Genomic DNA, 27,712 nt, shown 5'->3' with positions numbered 1-27,712 from the left:
AACTAACAGAGATCCTTTCATTTGGGCAAATGTACAGAGGGAGTAGGAAGGGTAAAGAGAGAGAGACTGGAGAAGACACAATTGCTGCTAACTACCTTGACCCTGTGGTCATGTATGGATGTGAGAGTTGGACTATAAAGAAAGCTGAGCACAGAAGAATTGATGCTTTTGAACTGTGGTGTTGGAGAAGACTCTTGAGAGTCCCTTGGATTGCAAGGAGATCCAACCAGTCCATCTTAAAGATCAGTCCTGGGTGTTCACTGGAAGGACTGATGCTGAAGCTGCAACTCCAATACTTTGGCCACCTGATGCGAGGAGCTGACTCGTTTGAAAAGACCCTGATGCTGGGAAAGATTGAAGGCGGGAGGAGAAGGGGATGACAGAGGATGAGACGGTTGGATGGCATCACCGACTCAATGGACATGGGTTTGGGTGGACTCCGGGAGTTGGTGATGGAAAGGGAGGCCTGGCGTGCTGGGGTTCATGGGGTCGCAGAGAGTCGGACACGAATGAGCGACTGAACTGAACCGAACCTTGACCCTAATATAGATCACTTCCAAACAAATTCCATTGGTAAGAACTAGTCCCACAGCCCATCTGGCTACAAGGAGGATGGGTTATATAATCTAGTTATATACCCAGGAGACATCACTTTGCCAACAAAGGTCCCTCTAGCCAAAGCTATGGTTTTTCCAGTAGTCTATTCATGTATGGATGTGAGTTGGACTATAAAAAAAGCTGAGCACAGAAGAATTAATGCTTTTGAACTGTGGTGTTGGAGAAGACTTTTGGAGAGTCCCTTAGATTGCAAGGAGACCCAGTCAGTCAATCCTAAAGGAAATCAGTCCTGAATATTCACTGGAAGGACTGATGCTGAAGCTGAAACTCCAATACTTTGGCCACCTGATGTGAAGAAGTGACTCATTGGAAAAGACCCTGATGCTGGGAAAGATTGAAGGCAGGAGGAGAAGGGGACGACAGAGGATGAGATGGTTGGATGGCATCACCAACTCAATGGACATGGATTTGGGTGGACTCCAGGAGTTGGTGATGGACAGGGAGGCCTGGCGTGCTGCAGTGCATGGGGTTGCAAAGAGTCGGACACAACTGAGCGACTAAACTGAACTGATCCAGGAAGAAAAGGAAAGCATGGATACTGGTAAGTACTTCTAATCTTTCTTCTGCTACACAGAGAATACACTCAAACCTCCCCCACTATCCAAAGGCAAACCTAAAGTCCCATTCAGTCAGGGCATTTAACTACAAGTGCAGGACCTCTGACTCTTGCACACTCTTCTTCATCAAGACCACGTGCAGTTCCTGAGGCTGCATCCCATGAACTGAACAAGCGTGTTATCTGCACCTGCCCTCCCTAGTCCCAACATACAATAAATAGCAGGGCAAGAGCAGAAGGTTCTTCTTCATCCAGTATCCTCCTCGGTTCAAGTGGGCTGTGGCATGCCCTCCTAAGGGGCTGTAAAACCTTCACAACCCACCTCTTTCCAGAGCAAGTTCTGGGTCCTTAAATAGTTTTACATTTACAGCTCAAATAGTCAGGCTCATGGTTCCGTTGCCAATATAATTCCCTGAAAAACTTAGCAGGCCTTTGATCTATTTGTTTTTAGTCAGTTCCATGTGCCAGAAACCACACACAAAGTTCTTTCCCAGACATAATTCTCAATCCTGATTTATGTGTTTGCCTCCATGACTCTTGCTTTCAACTAACAGCAGCCACCTGGAGGCCAGATGAAACAATAGGTCAGCGGTTTCCGACTTTGGCTGCAAAACAGAATCACTTGGGGGAACTTTCAAAAGCAGCCTGTGTCCAGGTTCTGTGTATCCCTGAGCCAGTAAATCAGAAGCTATGCAGGTGGGAGCAAGTTAACTCTGGTGAGAGCAGCAGTTCTGATGGACTTTCACCCTTCATCTGAGCTTGGCCACAGGACTGGGTCACTTTTTTTCAACTGAGAATGTTTACTAGGTCTTTGATGCTCAAAGCCTCTCTCAACTCTTATCTCCTGCTCTCTAAAACAATCCGCTTTTCCTTTCTCTGCCCCAACTCTCAGAATTTTCTCTATTCCCTTTCGTTTTTTTGCTTGAAAACTAGCCCATTCTTTCCTTAACTCCTCTCTTTCACGTAATACCTTAACAATAAGTCAACACACACTGTGACCTTTTCCAATGTTTGACCAAGAGTTAACCTGGCATGAGGTAGGTTTCCCAAGTTACCATGGATGACAAATTTACCAAACGGGTCACCTCTGCGGAACCTGGAAGTCCTTCCCATCCCCAAAGTCAGCGTTCTCATCAGAGTGCTACCTGACTGCTAAGTCAGTGAAACAGATTTAAAGGTTTTGTTTTAATAGAACTCCACTTCTAGTATCAACCACTGTAGCAAAAACTAAAACCTCAGTGGCTTAATACAAGGTTTCTTTCTTGCTCCCACGAGAGTCACACAGGCTGGCAGGATTCTTCTCAACCATTGTTCAAAGACCCAGTTTCCTTTCATTTTATATTTTCACTCTCTCTGGGTCCTAAAGAAATTCTCTTTATAGTTTTATCCTCTCTGGGTCCTTAGGAAATTTTATAGTTTAACCCTCTCTGGATCCTAAAGAAATTCTCTCCATTAAGCTGATAAAGAAAATAGAAAAGGCATCCAGCTATCAACTGCCTTGTTCTGGAAAGACATGTATCACTCTAATCACATTCCCCTGGTAAGAGTTATTCACATGGTCCTTTTAGATACAGAGGGGCTCAAAAATGTAGTCTAGATGTGTGCCCAGCAAGAACAGGAAAACAGTGATGTTGGCAAGCCCTAGTGGTGTCTTTAACACCCCTTAAAATTTAAGCTCCACCAGGGTAGGAAGGGGAGAGTGAAAAAGCTGGCTTCAAACCCAACATTCAAAAAATGAAGATCATGGCATCCGGTCCCATCACTTCATGGCAAATAGATGGGGAAACAATGGAAACAGTGACAGCCTATTTTTGGGGGGCTCCAAAATCACTGCAGATGGTGACTGCAGCCATGAAATTAAAAGACACTTAGGCCTTGGAAGAAAAGTTATGACCAACCTAGACAGCATATTAAAAAGCAGAGACATGACTTTGCCAACAAAGGTTCGTCTAGTCAAAGCTATGGTTTTTCCAGTAGTCATGTATGGATGTGAGAGCTGGACTATAAAGAAAGCTGAGCACCGAAGAATTGATGCTTTTGAACTGTGGTGTTGGAGACTCTTAAGAGTCCCTTGGACAGCAAAAAGAACAAACCAGTCAATCCTAAAAGAAATCAGTCCTGAATATTCACTGGAAGGACTGATGCTGAAGCTGAAACTCTAATACTCTGGCCACCTAATGCAAAGAACTGACTCATTTGAAAAGACCCTGATGCTGGGAAAGATTGAAGCAGGAGAAGGGGGAGACAGAGGATGAGATGGTTGGATGGCATCACCGACTCAATGGACATGAGTTTGAGCAAGCTTTGGGAGTCAGTGATGGACAGAAAAGCCTGGCGTGCTGTAGTCTATGGGGGGGGTCACAAAAAGTCAGACACGACTGAGCAACTGAACTGAACTGAGGGTAGGAGTCTTTGTCTGGTTTGTTCATAGATAGATCTCATAAGCCTTTTACACTGCCTGGAACATAACAGATGCTCAAAAAATATATTTTGAATAAATAATAAATGGACAGAATGAATCACAGGTATGGTACCATATGGCTTCTTTTCTATAATAAAGGTAAAAGAATGGATTGTTGACTAAAAGAATAATGAAGTATACTGCATAGTTACTTACATAAAACATTAGACAGAACTTTTGGAAAAATAAAAATTCCAAGCACCAACAATATACGTATCAAATCTACAACGGAATTCATGCACACTAAATTCATCTGTTATAAACATACAGAGAAACATTCATTCAAAATATTAATACAAATATAGTGGACAAACTTCAAAAAAATTACCACTAAACTGATTATATATTTTTTCTTAGGTGGAAACTTCTTTACCCAATTAGCCTCAAAATTCACCCATATCTTCCTCAAAGAACAAGAACACTGCACACAGAGCCCTAATCTTAAAAACAAGATACACACACACACTGCTAAAAGATCCTCCCAGGATGCATTTACCATCATAATGCACATACTCATCAAAATTCAGAACTGATACATTTACGACACCAGCATCAAAATTATGTATGCTGATAACACTTGATTTTCTTGAAATCTTAAGTCACCACCACAAAAATGAATGAATAAACTAGAAAAAAAATAGCAAAACTGAAATTTTTTAAAAATGAGTATGACTTACTTCACAAGAGTGTTGTGAGGATCAAACAGAAATTTAAAAATTCACATGTGATTTCTGTACTTTAGGTATGCTATAGATCAACTGGGTATGAAAAACTGCTTTGTAAATCGTAAAGCAATATTCAAACAGTCACTGATGTTTAAGTAAATGTAAAATTCCCATTTCTACAAGGGTTATAAATTAGCTAAATGAGCAAGATTAAACCAAGGTGAAAAAGAAGATCCTCATCCTCCTAGCCCTGACATCTAGAAGGAGAATTTTCAGTAGATACACTCAGAGAATCCAATCATTCTGAGATAGCAAAGAGCTATCTCAGGTAGAGAGTGAGACTCTAAACAAGAAACAGCCAAAAAATACTAAAAAGTCAATTAACAGCATGGGATACTTAAACTTGAAGAAAAAGTAACAATTTTAAAATCTATAAATTCTTTCTAGCCAATGAAAGAGAATAAACTATTTGGGGTTTTTTTTCCCCCTTTGCCTTTTTAAAAAATTTAAAATAATGTCTCCTCAACCAAAAAAAAAAATTGGAATTTACAATACAACAAGACTCAGGACAGGAGGTTCAGTTTAACAAAATTTTATGGTTTAATTGTAACTGAAAAGCCATCTAATAAAAAAATGATCTCTAACACATTATCAAAGATGTAGGAAATGAAGTACACACTTGATTAAAGTTTGCTCTTGGTTTTTAACTAATCCCTTATTTGCTTTTTTCTTGGTTGAGTTTTAAGAAGGTTAACTAAAAGAAAAAAGACCTGCTCCCAGCCCCCAATAAATGAAGCTTTCTAATACTTAAAGTTTAGTACGATGCCCAGGCTAAAGAACCTAGATCCACAATTATACTTATGACCCTAAATATTTTTCTACCTTTTAGCAAATCAACCAACCAATCAACAAACAAGAACTAGAGGAAAAAGTTTTAAAACAAGGCTATAGCAACTGTTAAGAAATAAAAATATGGCATTTTTTAAAACTCTAGAAATAAACTGGAAGGAGGGAAGAAAAAAAATGACTGATGCTAAACTTGTTATATGATTTATAAACACTACACAGAAAAGTTAAACACTGACCTCCACCTAAATATTGTTATTTAAAAGACTACTTTTGAAAGTAGACATCAATGTGGCAACTGTAAAATACAGTATTTCCAATTTTCAAGAGGCAAAAATCTAACTTCATCTGATGCAGCTTTCTTTGCACCATTTAAATCTTATGAGCGTGAATAAAATTTGCTTGCAAAAAAGAAATTTAAATCTTCCTCATAACGCAGCTAGCTTCTTGTAGGAACTTATGTTAATGAGATAATTTAGAATGTGCACAAAGATTTCATCAAAAGCATGTGCACTGCAGCATTAACCCTAAATGCTCAAGAAAAGCATAAAACACACTCTGGAACATCTTTAATACGTACGACACAGATGTAAAAGCAAAGCTCAGTTTTGTGAAAGCAAATGTCTTGTCAAGGGAAGATGCTGGTGATATTTTATTTAATGTGAATACAAAGTTGCCAAATGTTAAAAAACAAACAAACAACAACAACTCTGCTCGTCAAATCAAGTGATGAAGCACAACGTATTTGCAAACCCCATCGTAAAAGTCAGGGTTAATATTTGATGACGCCACATCCTCATTTGATAGGCATCTATCAGGAAAGAAGCCCTTAGTGCTGTTACCGATGAAACAGATAAGCGCTGGGGACACAGACTGAGACACAGAGCAGTTACCCAAGAGGAATGCTCCTTCATCTGGTGTTGGTTGCTGTGAGGGCCACTGGCATGGCCTCGCCAAAAGCAGTTTTGGCAGAGTTGGTAGTTGTGGCACTGCTGGCACCGGTACCGGAAACCCATCATGCCCTCGCAGCGGCAATAGGAGCACTCCACAGGGTGGAAGACTTGAGGGCGGGGGGAGAGGGCCAGAGAGAGAGAGAAGTCACTGTCATTTGGAGAACGTCAGTGCGGTGGAAGACCAAATGTAACATAAAAGCCAAGGTGAACACACAGCTAGAACTGAAGAATTGCAACTGTCTTCTATTTAGTTCATTGAACCAGCCATTCCATCCTAAAAGAAATCAGTCCTGGGTGTTCACTGGAAGGACTGAGGTTGAAGCTGAAACTCCAATACTTTGGCCACCTGATGCGAAGCGCTGACTCACTGGAAAAGACCCTGATGTTGGGAAAGATTGAGGGCAGGAGGAGTAGGGGACGACAGAGGATGAGATGGTTCGATAGCATCACTGACTCAATGGACATGAGTTTGGGTAAACTCCGGGAACTGGTGATGCACAGGGAGGCCTGGCGTGCTGCGGTTCATGGGGTCGCAAAGAGCTGGACATGGCTGAGTGACTGAACTGAACTGAACCAGCCATTCACTGAAATAAAAAGACAATACCAAAATGTCCCATTGAGAATCAATTACAATTCACCTTAGAAACCAATCAATTTCCTTCTTTAAAACATCAGTCATGTCTCAAAGTTTGCATACATGTGTAAGTAAGGAGAGACACCTTCACTCCAAATTTCTCTTCCAATCCTATTTCTTTTAAAGAGATGTATATTGTTGGCTGTGGACACGTCTCCTTCACTAACATAAAATCTGAGAGGGCCAGGACGACATGCTATGTGTCTCTATTACCTGCGAGTGGTATTTCACATAGTCCCTTGGATTGATGGTCTTGAAATGTTTGCTGAATTAAATAGTATTACATACTGGGGAGCAAATGGGAACTGGTTTAAAAAAAAAAAAAAAGTAAGGCAAGCCACATCAAAATACTAGTTTTAATAGACAGCCAATGGGAATTTGCTGTATGACTCTGAGAACTCAAACCGGGGCTCTGTAACAACCTAGAGGGGTGGGGATGGGGAGGGAGGTGGGAGGGAGGCTCTAGAGGGAGGGGACATATGTACGCCTATGGCTGATTCATGTTGAGGTTTGGCAGAAACCAACACAATTCTGTAAAGCAATCATCCTTCAATTAAAAAAAAAATTTTTTTTAATTAAAAAAAAAAGTACTAGTTTTAGGTAAGAGCTCTAAGTACTGACATAAAGTACTCTAATCTAACCACTAAAGGGGCAGTGATTCGAAGGAAGGGAAGCTCAGTGACCTGCCACTCTTTTCTCCACCTCACACAGCATCTTACCTGGTGGAAAACCGCCAGCTGGCAGTTAGGATTTATAAGGGTTACTGGGGTCTGAAAGTCCAGTTCATTGAGTGGAAAGTGGTCAATAAATGCAAAACTGTGTATTACAGATTGTTTATACTTTTAAACGTTGAAAGCAACATTGTTCCCTTCGCCAATTCAATTCTGAACACAAGAAGTCAAAGTCAAAGGAAAGAGGGGTGTAATAGTCAAATCATCATTTGAATAGCTCTTTATGGCCCTATGGATACAAAGGCAATCTTACCTCAATTATAAGGACTTCTAGTCCTGCTTCCAAAAATGTAGGTTAACTAGAGACTCAAAACAAACAAGGACAAAACCTGAGCACTTGGTGAAAAAAATAATGCAACAAGATCACTAAAGAATAACAGAAAGAGTAAAATCTGGAATGAGAAGTTGAAGGTATAAACTTCCTCTAAGAAATTTAAATTTTGTCACCAAGATATTTCTAAAGAGTAATCAAAGTGTTAACCACATAAGAATGTAATCAATAAATACTACGTAGAAAGTCACAACAAAATGTTCACATGGATAATGATAATACATCTCGACAAATGAGATTCCCTCTACTTGGTAGACTAGGCATAAAATGATTTTACGAAAATGAGCTGGATATGAAACTACTAAAACATTTAGGACTATAAAAGTATTGCTCCCCCAAGGAAGCAATATTGTTATAATTTAATAGCACAAAGCTCTTTCCAAAAATCCTGTTTAAAATTTAGCTGTTTTAGTCTACTCAAGAAATTCCAGAACTTTAGTAAAATAATCTTGCATCTAAGGACTTGTGAACTAAAGTCATAATTGGGCAAAAGGCTGAGCAATTAAAAAAAATAAGAGATATGAATAGGAGGCAGAGAATATAAGAGAGTATGGTTATGTTCTCCCATTCTTACAAAATGAAGAAGAGGACTCTAACTTTTAGTGCCTGTCACCTTTCACTCTTTCTCTTCTGTGGAATAAGGAGAGACAGGCAAGAGCCATGAGAGAAGGGAAGGTCCAGAGAAAACTAGGGACTTTCCTTTAATGAACTGAAGCAACCTAAACAAGGAGATAAGCTGATAACAATACTAGAAAAACCTAAGAAGTTACTCAGAGGTAAATACCATTTCAATTCCAAAAGAACCCGCCTCCCAAAGCGGGAGATGCAAGAGACACAGGTTTGATCCCTGGGTCGGGAAGAAACCCACTCCAGTATTCTTGCCTGGAGAATTCCATGGACAGTGGAGCCTGGCAGGCTACATAGTCCGTGGGGTCACAAGAATTGGACACGACTAAAGCGACTTAGCATGCATGCACTTGGGGAGAATACTGAGAGTAATTCAGGAGTAAAGAAAAAAACTGAGTACTGGTGAAACAAGTACCAAATTCTATCTTAGCTACTTTCCTTTAAACTATTCCAAAATAATTATAATTTTAATGGTGGCTATTTAATACATTCAATTTTTTGGAGCTAAGCTTTTTATAAACTATAGGGGAAAAAAAGGAAGTCATGGCTAAGTCGGGTGGGATCAAGCAGAAAACAATCATCTGGAATTTGGGGGGAAAAGCCTAGAGTTTGAAACACAAAGTTTTCTGAACTGATATTACTACATTCGTATCCTATGTAATATGTCCCCTTTCCTCTTTTTTTTTTTTTTTTTTTTTTTTGAGAAATAAATTTTCTTTTTTGAAAGCCAAAACTACAAATTCAAATGATGGAGTGCCAACAAATATCAATTACAATTTTCAGTGACAATAGCTAAGACATTACATATATTATCAGTTCACATACTTCCTACAGCACAAGGGACTGAATGATGAAAGTTTTGCTTACCATTCTCCACGTGGGCAAGCCTATGCATGAGAGGTAGCCAGACAAGGCACTGGGGAGGAGGATCGGCCATCATTGTGTCTAAAAACATATTTAGCATTATCTTTTTCTGTGAAGAGAAAAAAAAAATTATTTTTCAAGTTACCTCTGAACTCTAACGTTAGGCTAACTTAGGATTCTCACAACCAAGGTGGAATGAATTACATGGGAAATTTTATAGCAAAATAAATAATATTTTGCATTACTACAGACATTGTAACACACTACCCTAAATACTATTTCTATATTCAAATGCATTTCTACTTACATTATTTTATTTGAGTCTTAAAACAACTGTATAAGACAAATAGGCTAGGATGGAATTACTGTGCTGTACACCTGAAGCTTGGAGCAGGGAATGGCAGCCCACTCCAGTATTCTTGCCTAAAGAATTCCATGGACAGAGGAGTCTGACAGGCTACAGCCCATGGGGTCACAAAGAGGCAGATATGACTGAGGGACTAACACACACACACCTGGAATGAATATTGTAAGTCAACTGTATTTCAATAAAGATATGAAATGAAAAAAGATAAATCGGCATTACTATCTTCATTTTACAGATGAGACAATAAAGGAAAAACACATTTACATGACTTGTAAAAGTCTTAACCGAATCAGAACAACTCAGGTATCCTTCAAAAGACTACTTCTGAAGAAATCTGAAGCAAAGTCTCAGATCCAAGACCGAGTACAGGCCAGCAGTGAATGGAGAGAGGGAAAGGGTCTCACATATATGCAAGAGGGCTGAGGGTGATAACAGTAGGAAGTCACCACCCAAAGGCCCTCTATACACAGCTGTGCACTGATGGTATGGTTTGAGAAATGCCTACTCAACTAGGCTAAAGTTTTCCCAAGTGTTTTTCATCTCAGGCATCCAAGTTACTACTGTTTCTGAGATTTCAATGGAAATTGGGAGGAATGGGTGAACAACAAAAAAACAAAACCAGTAAGTCACCCAACATTTGAATGGAGGTTCGGACATGGAAAATATAGTGGATATGTAAATAACTGCAATAAACCAAAATAAAATTAAAAGCATCCATTTAAAATTGAGAAAGAAGATGCTAGGGAGTTTTTTTAAACTAGTCAGAGGTAGTTAACAAATATTAAACATATCATTCATGATGTTTAAATTAATATATCTGTATCTTCTTATATTTGTTAAAAATTACATTTTTACAAGCCCACTTATAATGCTAATGTTACTTTCCCTAAAAAGTCTTGACTCACCTATCATGCAGTTTTACAGGTTTTTAAAAAATCTTCAGGATGAAAAAGTTCCTTAAAAAACTAAAAATAGAGCTACCATATGACCCTGAAATCCCACTCGTGGGTATATATCCAGAGGAAAACATGGTCTGAAAGGCTACATGCACCCCAATGCTCACTGCAGGACATGAAAGCAACCTAAAAGTCCATAGATAGAGGAATGGATATATCTGATATCTCAGAACTCCCTTATAAATACACTCAGGATCAGTTTCCAAAAGTTGTCCTCAGTTCAATTCAGTTCAGTCACTCAGTCTTGTCCAACTCTTTGTGACCCCATGGACTGCAGCACACCAGGCTTCCCTGTCCATCACCAACTCCCAGAGTCTACTCAAACTCATGTCCATTGCATTGGTGATGCCATCCAACCATCTCATCCTCTGTCGTCCCCTTCTCTTTCTACCCTCAATCCTTCCCAGAATCAGGGTCTTTTCCAATGAGTCAGTTCTTTTCCTCAGTTGTCCTAAATCATACTATAATTGGAGGTCCACTGAAAGCATGAGGAGTGAAGCCAGAAGAACCATGTCCCAGGACTCTGTCTTCCATTAACTAGGTGATTTGGGGGAAAATCACCTAATAATCTGGTTTCAGTTTTCTTATCTCTCAAGGGCTAGCGCAGTGGTTCTCCAAGTATGGTCAGAGATCCCCCTGGGAGGTTCCTAAATCATTTCCAGGGAGTTCATGAGGCCAAAACTACTTCCATAATAACACTAAGATATTATCTGCCTTTTCCAGTTCATTCTCTCAAGAGTGTACAGTGGAGTGTTCCAGAGGCAACATGGCATATCCATAATTATCTGCAAAAGCTTTTAAAATATTCCTCCCTTTTCCAACTACACAGCTGTGTGAGACCAGATTATTTTTTTCCATACTTACTCCAAAACAACATATCACAACAGATTGAATGGATAAGCAGATATGAGAATCCAGCTGCCTTCAATTGAGCCAAGTATTAAAGAAATTTGCCAAAAATATAAAACAATGGCATTCTTCTCATTAAATGTTTTTGCTTTGGAATATATTTTTCATAAAATATATTATTTGTGTTAATATATAATAGGCTTGTCATTATTCTTTTTAAATGATTTAATATTTTTAATTTATCAATTTTAATTTCTAACATGGAAATAGTGATAGATATAACCCATATAGACAAAAGCTCTCTGGGGTTCTCAAATGTTTTTTGGGGTGTAAAATGGTCCTGATACCAGAAAGTTTGAGAACTCATAGGACAGAATTCCTAGCTCTAAAATTTTGTGTCTCAGAAAATAACTATGTGAAAAAGAGACTGCCTCTTTCTCTATCTTTTTGTTTTATTTTGGTTTTGCTCTTGAACGCATGCTTTGCATTTCTCTTTATTTTTTACAGCATAATATTTATAATAAAAGTTGTAATAAAACTGCATATAATGCACTGCTGCTGCTAAGTCGCTTCAGTCGTGTCCGACTCTGCGCGACCCCACAGACGGCAGCCCACCAGGCTCCCCCATCCCTGGGATTCTCCAGGCAAGAACACTGGAGTGGGCTGCCATTTCCTTCTCCAATGCATGAAAGTGAGAAGTGAAAGTGAAGTCGCTCAGTCGTGTCCGACTCTTAGCGACCCCATGGACTGCAGCCCACCAGGCTCCTCCATCCATGGGATTTTTCCAGGCAAGAGTACTGGAGTGGGGTGCCGTTGCCTTCTCCAAATGCATATGTTTCTATAGAGTTACGTACATAGGGCAGATAAAAATATATGATCTGTTTTTTAGGTTGTTTTATTAAATACTTTACTGTTTTGCTACAACGTCTTCTTTTCTAATCATTTTAACAGCTGCCTTATCCACTGAGCAAAAACACCATGATTTATTTATGCCTTCCCCAATAAAACACTAAGGCTGTTTTTATCTTTGTATGTACTTTCATATTTTTCTTTTAATCCGGTGTTTCAGTTTGTCACCTACCTCCCTGCCCTTTGTCATTCTAATCCTCAATACTGACAATTACTAGTCTAGATGCCATCCAGTCTCACTTCCCTCCCTCTACTTTGAGCTACAACTTTCCTGCATTAAAAGAAGGGACAAATTATCTATTAAAACTGGGAAATCCAGTATCACTAAAATATATGAGAAAACAAGTAAAATAATTTAGCATTAGATCATCATAATTGCAATTTCCAATCTCATCATTTTTATTAAAAATTCCTATTTTCTTATAGGCAATAGGTAAATAATTTTTATCCATTGTCCTATGGCTTACTTGGTCATCAGTTAAACAGTGTACAACATTTAGCTAAAAGCCTTAAAAATATCATTTTAAAAATCTTCCAGATTAAAAAGTTTTTATACAAACTTTTGTGTAGAGTTATAAAAATATTTTGTCTGACAAGGGCAAACACACATTAACTGGTTATGGGACCAGTGTTATGGATTGGCCTTCAATTATTAAAAGGCTCTGAATTTGTCCATATCACAGATTTATTTTGGACTTTGAAAATTAGGATACTTTGCAATGATACAACAATATAAAGTTGCTGTGCTTTTTGTCAGAGCGACTTTTATTTATTACAGCTTTTAAAAAATGGAAAGTCTAAAAAATCTGAAATTCTGTATTTTCCTCATTGTAAAGATCATCTCATTGTAGAAAATGATGGAATAAAAGTATCAATGAAAACAATAAGGTTGCAAGTAAGTATATCCACGAGCTTTAAGCTTATGATTAGAATTCAAACCCAGATACTTTAACATGCCATATTTGATTTAAAACCACTACTCAATTAATCCAACAAATAACTAGTAAGCACTGATGATTTTCTAGACTGTTAGTCACGAGGATGTAAATTTGAAGAAGACCAAGGTGCATCCCTTCAGGATATTAGTGAGCTACATATAACTTGCCAGAGATTGCAGAACAGGAAGCAATTAATCCTACATTGAAAGATTCAGAGCATCAAAGACCAGGAGATATTTAGCTGTGATATGAAATATGAGGCCTTTGTTGGAGGAGACAGAAAAGGTCAGAGGCTACTGCATTTCAGTGAGGGCTAAGAACATAAAGAAGAGAAGAACATCACTTTCGCTTATGCAAAACAAGTGAAATGCAAATCAAAACTATGCTGAGATAATATTTCTCATCTCTCAGACTGGACAAAAAATCCTAAATGAAAGAATATGTGCTGTTGGCAAGGCTGCAAAGAAAAAGATGGCCTTACCCATTGCTGGTGGGAATGTAAAGGGCACTGGGGCAATATCTAAGGGCATCCTGAGGCAAAAGGGTAGGAGAGATCCGGAGTGAAGGAGAAAAGACAGGCTTCGGGTGGACTGATAGCACCACCATGTGTGGCTAACAATCCAGTCGACAGTGAGGAGTTTGCAAGGTTTGTTTTTGTTTAAAGCAAAATAGGGACATCAACAGGGCTGTTTTTTAAAATGATGACTTAAACTCAAATTTGCTTATGCTTAAAAGGAATAATGAATCAGAAGCAGCATCTGAGCAGGCATGTCCTCATCTTTTAGGCTGCCATTAGGGCAGGAAGTAAAGTGACTAGGAGTCCATGGTTCTCAGATCTTTCTTGGCAAAGAATTTTCCTGCTTCCCCTGAAGACTAGTGAACCACAGACTCCAGAGGAGCGAGTACATGTAGACTGTGTCGCAGAGAAGCTGAGCCAAGAGCCCCCAACACTGCACACCCAGCAACCTCCAGCCCTGCCTACTGGCCAGGGAACCATCAGACCCTGTTCTCAGCTCATGAGTAATAGCAGAGGGCAGGGCCTTTTCTACAGCAATGTTCACAGTAAGCACTGTTAACTGACAAAAATCTCAAAAAATGAAAACATAAGTCAACTATACTCCATTAAAAATTAATCTTAAAAAAAGAAAACAATCTTGGAGCCATCGTCATTTCTACCTAAGAAATAATTTAGCAAGACATTCTCCTCCACAGGCCCAACTAGGGCAAAATCTCAGTTTCAACTCTCTGCAATTTTGTTCAATCTAATGAAAGCCAGTGATATAGGCCTCATTACCACAGACCTGTTCATATCAAAATCCATGTTACACCCTGTATTTCATCCAATCTAAGACACCATCATTTGTAAGATGCACCATTATTTTTTTTTCCTGCCACTAAGAAAGAAAAACACTCAGCCAATTAAACTAACTCAATGACTTAATTAACTATAATCCTTCATGACATGTGAATGGGTCCCACCAGCCTTCTGATGAACTGAAATTCCTTTCATCTATTCAGAAGGATTTGGCAATTTTGCAAGGTTCAGTGGCACTGCTTCAACTGACAAGAAATGATTTTGGTCGTACCTCAATGATAAAAACACAGCTTCATCTATTTGTGGAGATCTTCCTTTAAAAAAAAAGAAAGAAAGAAAATCTTCTGTAAAGCACCTGATGTTGCTTTGTAAGAAAATATGTAGTTTTTCCAATGATGAATATTTATCTCACTAATGCAAAATGTATTTCTGTTATGTCCACCATCTTCTGTGTTTACAACAACTTTTTAATACTGAATCAGAGTATACTCTCTCTGAGGACATCTGAAATGACAGCACATGCAGTACCAAAAGGGGACATAACTCAGCTGAAGTGCCTCCGACAGCAACAACTATGATCAAGTTATTACATATGCGCAGGAAATGACAACCCATCGTAACCACCACCTGCCAAAAGCAATGGTCAGATGCCATGGGCTATACGAGAGATTTTGAGAGATGTTAGGCGTGGAAAGGGTCTTCAAATCAATGAGAATGGTAATAATGCACATGAGATTATAATGGTAATGAGGGGCTTGCTAACACAGACAATAAATGTTGCTTAGTTAGGATACCTATGAAACACACACACACATATTCATATGCCAGTCAACTCTTGCCAAACTTTAGTCAATATCCAGGAAAACAAAGTCAGAACTTCCAAGAAGTTCTGTAATATAATTTTTGGTGGATATATGTATGGATATATGTTATTCTATGGCCTGGCTAAATATCCTATATTTTAACCTTTTGAAAGTGAAAGTGAAAGTTGCTCAGTTGTGTCCGACTCTTTGTGATCCCATGGACTATACAATCCATGGAATTCTCTAAGCTAGAATACTGAAGTGGGTAGCCTTTCCCTTCTCCAGGGGATCTTCCTAACCCAGGGATTGAACCCAGGTCTCCCACATTGCAGGTGGATTCTTTACCAGCTGAGCCACAAGGGAAGCCCAAGAATACTGGAGTGGGTAGCCTACCCCTTCTCCAGCAGATATTCCCGACCCAGGAATTGAACTGGGGTATCCTGCATTGCAGGCGGATTCTTTACCAATGGAGCTATCAGGGAAGCCATTTTAACCTTTTACTTCTAAATAATTTCAGATTTATGGAAAGCCTATAAGAAGATTATTTAAAAATTCCCATTTGCCATTAACTCAGACTCCTCAAATATTAACACTGCAGAAGAGATGTACTTTTAACTTGAAATAACTTTTTATTTCTGCAAAATCAGGACATTCTCTTGATTAAATGCAAGTATCAAAATCAGGAAATCAATGTTATTGACAGAATACTACTATCTAGTCTACAAGCTTCAATTCAGATATTCTCTATTGTCCCAATGATGTCCTTTATAACAACTACAACAACAAAAATCCGGATCATGGTTGTGTTTCAGTTTTCATGTCTCTTTAGACTCCTATAATCTGGAACAGCTTCTCAATCTTTTTTTGTCTTTCATGACATTGCCCTTTTAAAGTGTGTGGGCCAGTTATGTTGTAGAAATCCTGCATTTGGCATTATTGAATGTTTCCTCAATGAGACTCTGGTTGTACTTTTCTCTCAAGAGAACCACAGCAATCATACTGGCTACTTCTTAGGGCATCCTACTAAGGAATAGGATTGTCAGCCTCTCCCTCTGCTGGAGACGTGGATTTGATCACTTGGTTAAAGTGGTATCTGACAGGTTTCTCTACTGCCAAGTTACTATGTTTCCCTTATAATTAATAAATATTCTATGGTGAGACACCTTCAAACTATGTCAGTATCCTATTTCCGTATCTTTTACCCATTAATTTTAACATGTGTGCTAAGTCACTTCAACCATGTCCGACTCTGTGCAACCCTATGGACTATAGCCCACCAGACTTCTCTGTTCATGACATTCTCCAGGCAAGAATACCAGAGTCAGTTGCCATGCCCTTCTCCAGGGGATCTTCCCGACCCAGGGATTGAACCATAACCAGGGATTGAACCAGCGTCTCATACATCTTCTGCATTGTCAGGAGGGTTCTTTACCACTAGCACCATCTGGGAAGCTTTAACATAGATTTTAAAAAGTTCTCTGCTTTCTAGAACTTTTTAAATGTAGCATGAAGCTCTGTTATCTCATCTCTACCTGGAAAAAAAAAATGGCTGCTACAGCAAGTATCCACTCTGCTCTGAGTTCTTTGAGGCACACTTAAGATCTCAGGAATATACTCACACTAACCTCTGGAGCAAGACCACACAAGGACACTCACGAATAAAGAAGAAATCAAATCTATCTTTCTTTTATATGAAAATGGCATTATACTCTTGAGAGACTGTGAGCTGACAGTTGAGAGTTGTACAGCATTGCTTGTCTTTGGTGCTCAGGAAACAATGATCTGAATTGTATAGAGTTTTATATCAAAATTCCTATATTTCACAGTTAATAACTCACTAGGGAGAGTAATACATGTCTAGTAGCAATAATACAAATACTTCATCTCAAATATTTTCCTGGAAACTTTTAGTAATTTGAGATATTTCAAATCCTATCATTTTTTTTTTTTTTTTTTTTTTTCAGAAAAGACTTCCCTCCCCTCTCCCAAAAAGAGTTCTCAGGTGAACTTTTGATCCTCCCTCTTTTTCATACCCCCGCCTCTGATTTAAAACTCTTTTTCCTCCCATATTCAAGACCTATATCCGTAGAGTGAAGCAATCTGGCAAAATTTGACTAAAGGTAGAGGGGCAGATGAGAGCTCTTCAAGTCCTACGTTCTATTAAACCGTCCTTACCTGCTGTGGAAAACAGGTGCAGACCGAGTGCTCTGTGTAACCAAAAGATGGCCCTTCAAAGACAGCTGTTGGGAGCTTCAGAACTTCCTTCAGAAACTGGTCAAACTTGCTAAAAATCATTAAGCCATTGGAATCTGACATCTGGGAGAAAACATCTATGAGAATAAAACCAAATAAAGTCAAACTCTAAAGAAACACCAATTTTTTATAAACAGCTGTATGTCATTTGTATACCAGTCCAAAAGCATCATTAAAAAGTATCATAAAGTTACTATGATTTTTAGTTAACATGTATTCTTAATCTCTTTCACACTGTGTGGTTACTTTGCTGAGAAGGCTCCTCTTTCCCAGTCATTGAATACTCTACCAAAAGATCACACAACCATTCACATACATCCATCTACCTACTCTTTTTGAGCGTACATAACTGGATAATATATAACTTTTTATTTTACCTATTTACACCTCACCTTCCTCCAAGAAGAATTTGCAGCAGCACATCTTTATCTCTGACATTTATGTATGTACTTATATGACATATACATATTTGAGTGTATGAATATAGTTGAATATTGGTGAAGGGTATGAAAGAAACTGTATTATACATGTGTATTCATATACTAATGATGTAATGTATTCTTATGTAGCATGTTCATTTAAAACATTCCATTTAATAAGTTCCAAAGTAGAATAAAAAGAACTCACATTATCTTTTCTATCTCAAGATCCTTTGATACTATAAGATTCTGTTTTTACATAATGTCTGACCCAAGCAGCTGAAAAAGAGGTTTCCAGTAGTATTACTATTTCTTTATCTTCTTAGAGAGAGCTTCCTATCTCTGGTTAGTAATTCTCCTCTTCTCACCCATAGTTGAGGAGAAAAAGAAAAAGAACCTGGAGCTCAAAACAACTTGACAACTATAACCTACGCTTTCTTTTCAAATTATTCAGCTTTCTTACAAACAAATCAGTGAGTTAAATATGTGGAGAAAAAAAAATTTCCTCAGGCCTTTTCAACCATGGTATTTTGAAAAATAATAGTCTATATATTCATAATAAAAAGGTATATTAGAAATATGTATGTAATAGATACATACAATGTACATTTTTACATTACTCTTTAGGTTCAATCTGGGGATTTTATCGCAAACCACTAGGTAAAAAAAAAAAAGAAACATTTAAAATATGTTAATCAAAGGAAGATAAAATTTAGATCATCAGCACCACAAGGTAACTATTAAGGCATCAGAAAGCAGAAAATTATCAAAGGAAAATCTCTGGCACATTCCTTTCGTGATAGCTGCTAGTTTGCAGTTGAGGGAATAGCATTAAATACCCATTAGGAGGGGAAAATCCAACAAGAGGCTAAAAGAAACACAGTCCTAGTGGAAAGTAAAATCAATTAATTAACAAATACATACTAAGTTCTTACTGAGTGGTCCAAGTGCCAGGCATTCTGCTGTGTATTTTGAAACACAACAGGGAAGTATGATACATGGTCCTTATCCCTAAGACACTTCCAAAGTAACTGGGAAAAATAAGATACATATGAAGCAAAGAAGAATTAAACACTAAGCTAACTTAAATAGAACAGAAAGAAAGGAGGCATATGATATTAATTTAACCTCACCATTTGCTATGGCTGAGTCTGCTTGTGTGTGTGGCGTGCTAAGTTGCTTCAGCTGTGCCTGTAGACACCCAATATTCTTACCTCCTTCATCAGTAATAGAACACTAATTTTATTTGTGGAGCAATGTACCCAGCTAAGAGATCACACTTTGCAGTCTTCTTTTAATACGTTTCAGTCATGTGACTATATAAGCAGAAAGGTTGTGAGAGATTTCCTGGAAGGCTGGTTAAAGAAAGTTGACTGCACTGGAAATAGATCCCTTTTTCCTTCCTCCTCTTGCTATCTGGAATGCAGCCATGAAAAGTAGACTATGAAAAGTGAAAGTGTCAGTCACTCAGTCGTGTCCATTCTTTGCAACCCCATGGACTGTAGCCCACCAGGCTCTTCTGTCCATGGAATTCTCCAGGCAAGAACACTGGAGTGGATTGCCATGCCCCCCTCCAGGGGATCTTCCCAACCCAGGGATCCAACCAGGGTCTCCCGCATTGCGGGCAGATTCTTTACTGTCTCAGCCATCAGGGAAGCCCTGGACAATATGGTAATCTCAAACTTTATGTAGAAATCATATATCAGAATGATAGAAAGAAGGATATAGAAAGCCTGGGTGTCAGATGAACACAAAGTTACCATATCAATCCTGGACTACATACCCCTGGACTTCCTTAATATAAGAGAAAAATAAACTTCAACTTTGTTTAACACTGTTATCCTGGGATTTTGCAATCCGTAATGTTAAGGGACTAATATTAAGTACTACTAAACGTTACTAAACATTACCCCATTTTACTGTCACAAAAAGACAGTGTGTGTGTGTGTGTGTGTGTGTGTGTGCACGCACGTGCACACATGTGTATGCACATAATTGTTTAAATTTCATAGCTAAGGAAACTAGCTTAGAAAAGTTAAACTTCTTAAGGTCAAAAAGTTACATCTAGATCAAGATTTAAACTCACACCAATTCCAAAGACATTCCACTACACTATGCTGCTGCTGCTAAGTCACTTCAGTCGTGTCCGACTCTGTGTGACCCCATAGACGGCAGCCCACCAGGCTCCCCCGTCCCTGGGATTCTCCAGGCAAGAACACTGGAGAGGGTCCACACTACACTTCTTCAAAATATAGTGTAGAATAGATAGAAAAAAACATAGGCAGGGGCTGTAAAGAAAGAAATTTAGAAGGTTGGCCTTGAAAACCAGGATTTGAAACGAAGTAAAAACAGGAGGAGTAGGGGCTTTGGGACACAACTAGAGAAGAACAGAGATAAATAAAACAAATGGATGAATATAACAAAGCATAAACAGAGAATAAACTAGTGGCTGTCAATGGGGAGAGGGAAGGGGGGAATGGGGATTAAGGGATGAAAAGGTATAACCTAATATGTATAAAATAAATAAGCTACAAGGATATATTGTACAACAAAGAAATATAGCCAATATTTTATAATGACTTTAAGTGGAGCATAATCTCTAAAAATACTGAATCACTCTGTTGCACACTTGAAACTAATATAATATTGTAAATCAACCATATTTCAACTGAGGAAAAAAAAAAAGCGTAGGACAAAAATCTCCATGGCAGGAGTTTATAGTGTGTCTGTTAGTGATGGCAGACAGGAAACACTGCACTGAAGAGAATGTTCTGTGATAATTTATACTGAGAAGGAAAGATAAATAAAGATTCAGTAAGAAAAGTAATCACGTTATGAACGAAAACTCAAAGAGGAAACAATTTGGATTTGGTTTAAAAGTAGGGAAGAAATATTTAAAAAGTTAGGTTTCAAGAAATCAGACTGTTAATGATTGGTAGAATAAAAGAGGAAGAGTGAGATTGGAGACATCAGCTAGAAAACTTTGTAAACTTTGTAAACAATGCACAAACTCCAAGACATCACACTGGAGGCAACTGAAGTTGATGGCAAACTGGATTGGAGAATAAAGGAATTTCTAAAATTAGGATTATTTTAAGTTTCCAGCTTCACAATCCTAAAAGGCAAGTCATATGGCAGAGCAGGAAAACAGGAGGAACCCAAATGCTGATGAGATACCCTGAGCCACGGTACCAACCGTGAACTTGCCAGGCTTTGGACTTATTTTTACACGAGAAAAACAAATCCCGATGGTTTTAACGCCACTCCTAGTCAAGTTTTCTGATGCCACTCCATGTATTCATAACTGATACACTAGCAATTATTAATGTGTAGTCACTAATGGTAGAAATATTCAAGACCAGAGACTTCAGCTACAAAGTACCTACATACACATATGTACATAGCTTTGAATCATAAAAACATACCTGCATACATTCATACCACCAAATTTATACCTAACTCAATCACAGCAGTACTGATTAGATAGTGAAATGGCTAACTTCCCCCCCCCAAAAAAAAGTATTATTTTCAGTTATACTTAGTTACTAGGTCATATAATATATACAAAGTAGTAGTTAAAAAAAAAACAAAACAAAGAAACAAAAAAAACTTTTAGTCCATGAAAAAAGAAACTATAACTTAGTAGGTAAGAGAACAAGCAGAAACAAGTTCGTTGGGTGGTTGGTTTTAAGAGATACTGCTAGACTAAAACTGAACGTACAGTTAAGTAATTACTTAGAAGTCATTATTTCTAGAGTTAGTGGTTTAAAACAGTTTTTCCTTTTTTTTTTTTTAAGCTAGGCTTCTCATATCTGTAAAGAAAAACAGTGAAAATAATTGCTAGATTTTTTTTTATCATAAATAAAGATAACAATGAATCCAAGTGCATCTCATATCTGTAACAAAATGAAATATAACAATGAATCTATAACAGCAAATACGATTTACTATATACCTATAAAAATATCTTAGCAAAGAAATAAATAAGAGCTAATTAAATGTAATAAAAAATATCCCCAGAATTCAACTAGCCCTCTGATTAAAGCCCTAAACCCTTCTGGCATTAAAGGAAAAAACTGCTTCCCAGATCACTGGTTAATTCCCCAGTAATTCTATTTATACACCTCTGAAAGAAGGTATGCTGATTTCCCATTAGTTGTCTCCAGATAAAAATACAGGCTTTCTCCCTTGTGAAGAACCCACAGTCAAGCCCTTACACACACACGGGTACAAACTTTCAAAAATACTCTGTCCTTTGTGTAGTGGCAAAATAATGCTACTATTCTTCCATCCTCACATATGTATTGATTTTTTTTTTTTCTGGAGATAATGACCCTGGCTTTCTTCATTGCATCTATCCATTCCCTTCTTGGCCCTGCATGACCAACCATACACTTCTGCAAGGGGACAGGACTGTTTACAAAAGGACTCAAGTCTATTGAAAAGAAAGCCACTTTCTTTTCTATGTTAGCTTTGCTGGCAAATGACTCTCATCTTCTCTTGCCATCTTTCTACCAACTGAGCAACCTAAACCACACACACACACACACACACACACACACACAAATGTATACACATCTGCATATTTATAAATATCTGTATGTAACTAAATCCAAGTGCATATTTTATTCTCAAACTCATGAATATTTCTACATCATTCACTAAGTCGAAGTGAGGCAGGAGGATGGGAGACAGCCATGCCTTGGGCTTCCAGTATTGACTCAGTCAGGAACTACCCTAGGCAACTCTCCAGGCCTCCCTTGCTTTTGGTTTATCTTATTCTTTTTCATAAAATGCAGATGAGGCAGTCATTTCTTGTTTTCAGTTTTAAAACATTTTGGTTACATGAGAAATATGAATGTGAACAAATTACTCGGATTAAAGAGTCACTTCCTGCTAATGAAGGGAAGGAATGATTAAGAGTACCAGCCACGATAAATAAGCAGTGACAGGTGGTTACAGACTATAGCACAGGATGCTAAATTTTGAACAGGTGAAACTGCTTAATTATAACTTCAAAGGTTGACTCCCTATAGTTTGTTAATGAAACATCCAGGAAGCAAATCAACCGAAATGTTAGAACTGCCAGTTCTAAGCAAAAACACCACCTCAGGTCATCTTTCCCCCGGCTACTCAAAATGTGGTCTATCCAAAACCCACAAAAGCAATAAGTAATAGAAATTATTATTAAAAAACCATTTTATGCCACAACTCAGAGAAAATGCCTAACAGGGTGTTATCACTTTGGGATATTTCTTTTTAATGCACATAATTTTTGTACATTTATGCATTTTGATCTGAAGCATAATTTTAAAAGCAGTATATTCAATCCTGTCAGTATCCCAAAGTGTAACTGAGCTCTCACTTTTGGTCATTAAAGCTGTTTCAAGTCTTCGAATATTATAAAAAATGCTGCAACAAATATATACAAAACCTGGGATTTTTAATTCCTCATGATAAACAGGAAGCAGGCTGAGTTACGGGATACAAATATTCTTACAGCTTTTCTGATATACACTGTCAGACTGCCCTTCAAAATGATGGCAACCAGTTTTCTCAAGGACTTAAAAATAAATTGCATGAATCATCTGTTCCTATCTTTTAGTGCAAGACAGATGGGGTTTGAATAAGAGATTAAATTTCTTAGAAAACAGCAGAATTAAATAAAGCAAATCACACAGTTAAATTAATTGATAAGTACAGTCTAATCAATAATGGGTTTACAGTCTGTAAATTTTGTTTCTCTGAGGATTCCTGACATTATTGAGTCTTCATCATGCTGATAATTAAAGTCTGTATTCTCTGATTATAAATCATTGGTATTTAGAATCCTGTCAAGTTGCCTTTGAATCTTGGATACAGTCCCTAATGGCCATAAGAGTTAACCATTTATCTATAAATGAATGATACCTGGGAACAGAAACTTACTTAAGAGAGACCTGAAAAGTCTAATTAAGAAATGTCTCAAACTAAAAACACAAATATCGGTTAAGTCATTTTAAATGCTGTCTTAACAATAAAACAAGCAAGCAAACAAAAATAGATCAAGTAAAGTGGGGGGAAAGTAAAAGTGTTCATCGTTCAGTCATGACCAACTAACTCTCTGTGACCCCGTGGAATGTAGCCTGCCAGGCCCCTCTCTGTCCATGGAATTCTCCAGGCAAGAATACTGGAGTGAGTAGCCATTCCCTTCTCCAGGGGATCTTCCCGATGCAGGGATCCAACCTGGGTCTCCTGCATTGCAGGCAGATTCTTTACCATCTGAGCCACCAGGGAAGCCCAAAATGGGAGGGGAGAAAATTAAAGAAAAAAAAAAACCTAAAACAGGTAAAATGCAGAAAGATCAAAATAAAAGTAGAAATGCTAAGGCATATTCCATAAATTAGAAAAATCTAACTTAATGGGAACATTAACAGAGGTAACAGCAAAAGTACAGGCAGTGGGAGGAGGCTGCAGGAACTAAGAACAAAGACAGGGAATAAGGAGGCAGAAAAAGTGAATAAATGGTAAAGTATCAACTGATGTTACAACACAGTCTTACAGCTCATTTCTGCTACACTATTATTCAGCCACCTCAACTAAGCAGGACATAGCTGTGACTAGAAAGCAAAGGAAAAACGGATTCTCACAACAGCCACAACTGACAATCATACTACGAAAGTGAGTGCTTCTCTCAATATGAGCAATCACTTCTTTTGTACTTCAATAGAATACAAAGAAGGCTGGTTATGTTTCCTCCATCGGTAGCATATGAAAAGTGGACCAGAAGCAAAGAGAGACTTGTAGAGACTGGAGCACTGATAATACCATCATGTTTACCAGCGATAAAGGACACAAACATACACCGCCACCACCGATAGCCAGAAACTCAAGAGCAGAAAAAGCACAGCAGTCTGAAAAGACAAGAAGGAACAAACCACCCAGGATTTCACCATCAGCCCTAAATGTATCACAGAATGACAACCCTAAGAGATGAGAAGTGTTTAAATTATGATCAGTAAGCTCTGTTTAAAACAGGAGGCACAGACTATACAAAGCAGTTTCCACCCTGGATGATTAAAACAAAAAAGTGGAGATAGGCTAAAATTTTACCAAATGTAAATTACTGATTGAGAACTAAAATTATTGCAGTCCTCTGTTGTAACTACTAGTGAAAAAGTGCAAATTCTAATTCTCCGTGAAGTATGGAAGGGATCCAGGTGACAGCGGGTTTTTGTTTTTGTTTTGTTTTAATGTGGCTTTTGAACTTCTTGTGCCGCTGTGCTATGCTGCTCAGCTGTGTTGAACTCTGCGACCTTTTGGACTGTAGCCTGCCAGGCTCTCTGTCCATGGGATTTTTCAGGCAAGTACCTAGCTGCTGGTTCCTAGCATAAAATCTGCATATAAATGTAGCAAATTTAATCACAGAGACTTAAAGAATCCAGAATCACCTAGAATGTGCAGTTAATCAATTTCCTATTTTCAACCAGCTTCTCCAGTACTTCTTTATCTGGTATTATCGTTGTTAAAAGGCAGAAAAAAGCCCAACTTTCTTTCTGTCTGTGTTTAAATTAAACATAATTTCATCCATATTGTATTATTTTCCTAAGAAAAACCACACTAGAATTTAGAAAATACTAAGAAATTTCAGCTCCAAAGGGTAATACTTTGAGATACCATGTGAAAAAAACTCAGAAGAGTATTTAAATAAAACTATAATTTTTTCCACCAAAACTTCATTTTAAATTGCAGCTGATTTTGAAAAGAGATAACTAGATAACACTGACCAAATACATTATCTAAGATCTTTCTTTAGGCATCTAAATCTAGATCTAATGAGCCACCTAACTTTCCAACTTTTAATGTCATGGTAACATGTAAGAAAAAGCACAGAAAACAAATGTACCTATGAAGAGATCTTGCCCAAAAGCTTGTACTTGAATCAGATGAAGCCTCCGTATCTTTCAATTAAAACAAAAAAACACTGGCCATAGAGGAATATCACACGAAATCTAGTCCATGAGAAATGCTACGGGACAGATGACCCAGTTTCAACAAACCAATTCACAAGGTATCTCAACACTTTGTGAAAACCCACAGCTTCAATCTCACCTCCCTGAAACCTGCCAGTTTCTTACTCCACAGGTACTTGTATTAGGGCACCTGGATCACATGGTGTCTCCTGTTACAGGACAAGCAGGCTGGAGTACAACAAAGCAGCTCACAGCAGGCTCTGAATCTACAGCCTGAATTGAAATCCCAGTTTCACCCCTTCAGTTAACTCAGCTGTAAAACATAAAGTATCATGCGCTGCTCAAAGGCATGTTAAAGATTCAGTAAGAAAATATATGTAAAGCACCCAGCACAATGCTTGGCGTATCTGAGGCAGTCAGGGACCATCTAAAGAGTGAATAAATGAAAAGGACAAGCAGAAAAATTAAGTAATTGTGGATTTTACCTTCTTCCACTTCATTTTACCACCTTCTAATAGTATGCACTGAACAGTACAATGCCAAAATTGAAAACAATAAGAAAAAAAAGGAACGATAGCTGAATAAACAGGCTATTAATTTCTACGTAACTACACTTGACTCTAAGGTACTAAAAAACAGTTTAATCACAAGAAATACCACCTGATAAAGCATGGAGTGATTAAGGGCTAAACTTGACCAAACCTGGTAAAAGTAATGAAATTTACTTTCTAACTAAAAGTGACCAACATAATTAACTTCAAGCATAATTTTTAATAACATAGAAAACATTTTTAAAGCATCCAGCTTCAAAAAGAATTTTTTAAATGTGAACATTACTATTCTGAACCTTTTCAGTTTTCTTGCTTTAAACTAAAAAAAAAAACAAAAAACTAACAAATCAATTCAACCAACTTTTTCACCTGACCAGTAGGTGGCATAATTTGAATATTCTGAGCCAGTAGCTGCAAAGAAAGTGATATGGTAGTAAGAAAAAACAAAAACGTTCAATAGATAATCATCCAAAATTCTAAAAACATTCATTTAAAAGTGTTTAAAAGTCCTAATTTGAAAATACAATCTTTCAAATAATATAAAAATACTTACATCTCAATTTGTCCAGCATTTTTCCACCACACATGGTTGCTAACATAGCTTTAACTGAAAATACCGTCAACTTGCCTCGGCCCTCACTGCAAAATAAATTATATTAGAAATAATTGCTATCTGGAATCACAAAAGCAATCAAATGTATCACTAAATATCAAGCAACCAGTAAATTGATTCCTGCACTTATGTTACAATATTACCACATTTAGAAACCTTGTATTCTTGTTTTTCCTTTATAGAATTAAGGCTTCACATATGCTATGTGAAAATTGTTCAAACTAGTTTATTTAGAAATGAGTTCAGAAACACCCTGTAAAACAACTTCTATTGGATTTGTAGGCAAAAGCCAAATGGACGGAACCTGAATCTATCCCGCCACCTTAATCTATTAAATCCACAGCTGAAGTGTTCGAGTATTCAAACCTGAGGCCCCACCTGGTTTGAACAGTGATTCAACAATGTGTTCTCCCATCAGGATATTATAACAACAATTTATTTCTCTGTACTAAGGAAACAGGATGCATATTGCTATAAAGATTTTATACAGTACATTTATCT

The 27,712-nt window shown here is 37.7% G+C and overlaps 1 protein-coding gene across 14 annotated transcripts in view; it reads right to left on the bottom strand.

The window, feature by feature from the left end:
- DTNB (dystrobrevin beta) overlaps positions 1 to 27,712 on the bottom strand; it is a 243,928-nt gene that overhangs the window by 143,848 nt on the left and 72,368 nt on the right. For all 14 annotated transcript variants that reach the window (XM_055540744.1, XM_055540746.1, XM_055540748.1 and 11 more), the window contains 4 exons: positions 27,152 to 27,237; positions 17,599 to 17,753; positions 9,290 to 9,395; positions 6,040 to 6,206 (listed from right to left, as the gene is read on the bottom strand). In XM_055540744.1, the coding sequence (XP_055396719.1) occupies positions 6,040 to 6,206; positions 9,290 to 9,395; positions 17,599 to 17,753; positions 27,152 to 27,237 (514 nt within the window). The remainder of the gene's footprint in view (positions 1 to 6,039; positions 6,207 to 9,289; positions 9,396 to 17,598; positions 17,754 to 27,151; positions 27,238 to 27,712) is intronic.

The sequence above is a fragment of the Bubalus kerabau genome, chromosome 11 (genome assembly GCF_029407905.1).
Source record: "Bubalus kerabau isolate K-KA32 ecotype Philippines breed swamp buffalo chromosome 11, PCC_UOA_SB_1v2, whole genome shotgun sequence".
NCBI lineage: Eukaryota > Metazoa > Chordata > Mammalia > Artiodactyla > Bovidae > Bubalus > Bubalus kerabau.
The sequence above is the reverse complement of the archived record's forward strand: the minus strand, read 5'-3'. Positions and strand labels throughout refer to the sequence as shown.